Consider the following 802-nt stretch of genomic DNA (forward strand, 5'->3'; position numbering starts at 1 on the left):
TCAAATAAGGGGTTAAAATGGTATAAACTGAAATATTTGTTTACTTAAAACAAGAGGTTAATATTTAAACTGAAAAATGTAAAATAAAGGGGTGCAAATTTAAACCACGCCAATGTTCGTTCATTGAAGTCTGTGAAGTTTAAAGTCGGGGTGTACTGCTATTTCCACGTTCTGCTCCGTCTGGCTTCACATGCGCAGGGCCACCTAGTGCACTGTTTCTGTTCACTAGTGTGTGCGAGGACACTCCGCATGACCAACATTACGTCACACGAGCAGTGTGCGATGACCGAAGCGTACTTGGGCTCAACGGTGACTCATGAGCCTTTTTTTGCGATACGCAAACATTTGAAGTGTCTTGATTCGTCATGTATCTCCTGTCTAATGCATACTGTACCTGTGTTTGTTGTGCTGGATATAAATAACAGGCATTAATGACAGATGAAACCATCGGAAACGTGCCCATCTTGATCCTCGGCAACAAGATCGACAAACCTGAAGCCATTAGTGAGGAGAAACTGCGTGAGATCTTTGGCCTGTACGGTCAGACGACGGGAAAGGTAAGGCTCGGCACTCTTATAGCGCTTCATGAGAGCATGATTGTTTGAGAACGGAGGCCACGGTCCTGCAGAAACGAAACACGAATCGAATTGTTTTTCGTCTCTTCAGGGCAACATTCCTCTCAAAGAGCTGAACACGCGGCCCCTGGAGGTGTTCATGTGCAGCGTGCTGAAGAGACAGGGCTACGGCGAGGGCTTCCGCTGGCTCTCACAGTACATCGATTAGAGGAAGAAACACACGACTC

General features: G+C 46.3%; 1 protein-coding gene across 1 annotated transcript; it reads left to right on the forward strand.

The window, feature by feature from the left end:
- Nucleotides 1-379: 379 nt before the first annotated feature.
- Nucleotides 380-796, forward strand: LOC107578353 (GTP-binding protein SAR1b-like). The gene is made up of 2 exons (XM_016264322.1): nt 380-557; nt 667-796. Exons 1-2 carry the CDS (start codon nt 432-434, stop codon nt 781-783), a joined length of 243 nt encoding a protein of 80 aa, XP_016119808.1. The 5' UTR covers nt 380-431; the 3' UTR covers nt 784-796.
- The last annotated feature ends 6 nt before the right edge of the window (nt 797-802 follow it).

This window comes from Sinocyclocheilus grahami, unplaced genomic scaffold (genome assembly GCF_001515645.1).
Source record: "Sinocyclocheilus grahami isolate Dianchi unplaced genomic scaffold, SAMN03320097.WGS_v1.1 scaffold9870.1, whole genome shotgun sequence".
In the NCBI taxonomy this organism is placed as follows: domain Eukaryota; kingdom Metazoa; phylum Chordata; class Actinopteri; order Cypriniformes; family Cyprinidae; genus Sinocyclocheilus; species Sinocyclocheilus grahami.

What these genes read in the sequence shown, in the direction of transcription:
- LOC107578353 (XM_016264322.1), top strand. Translation starts at nt 432, where the DNA reads ATGACAGATGAAACCATCGGAAACGTGCCCATCTTGATCCTCGGCAAC. An exon ending in ACGGTCAGACGACGGGAAAG is followed by an intron (nt 558 to 666) that starts GTAAGGCTCGGC and finishes TCGTCTCTTCAG; the next exon opens with GGCAACATTCCTCTCAAAGA.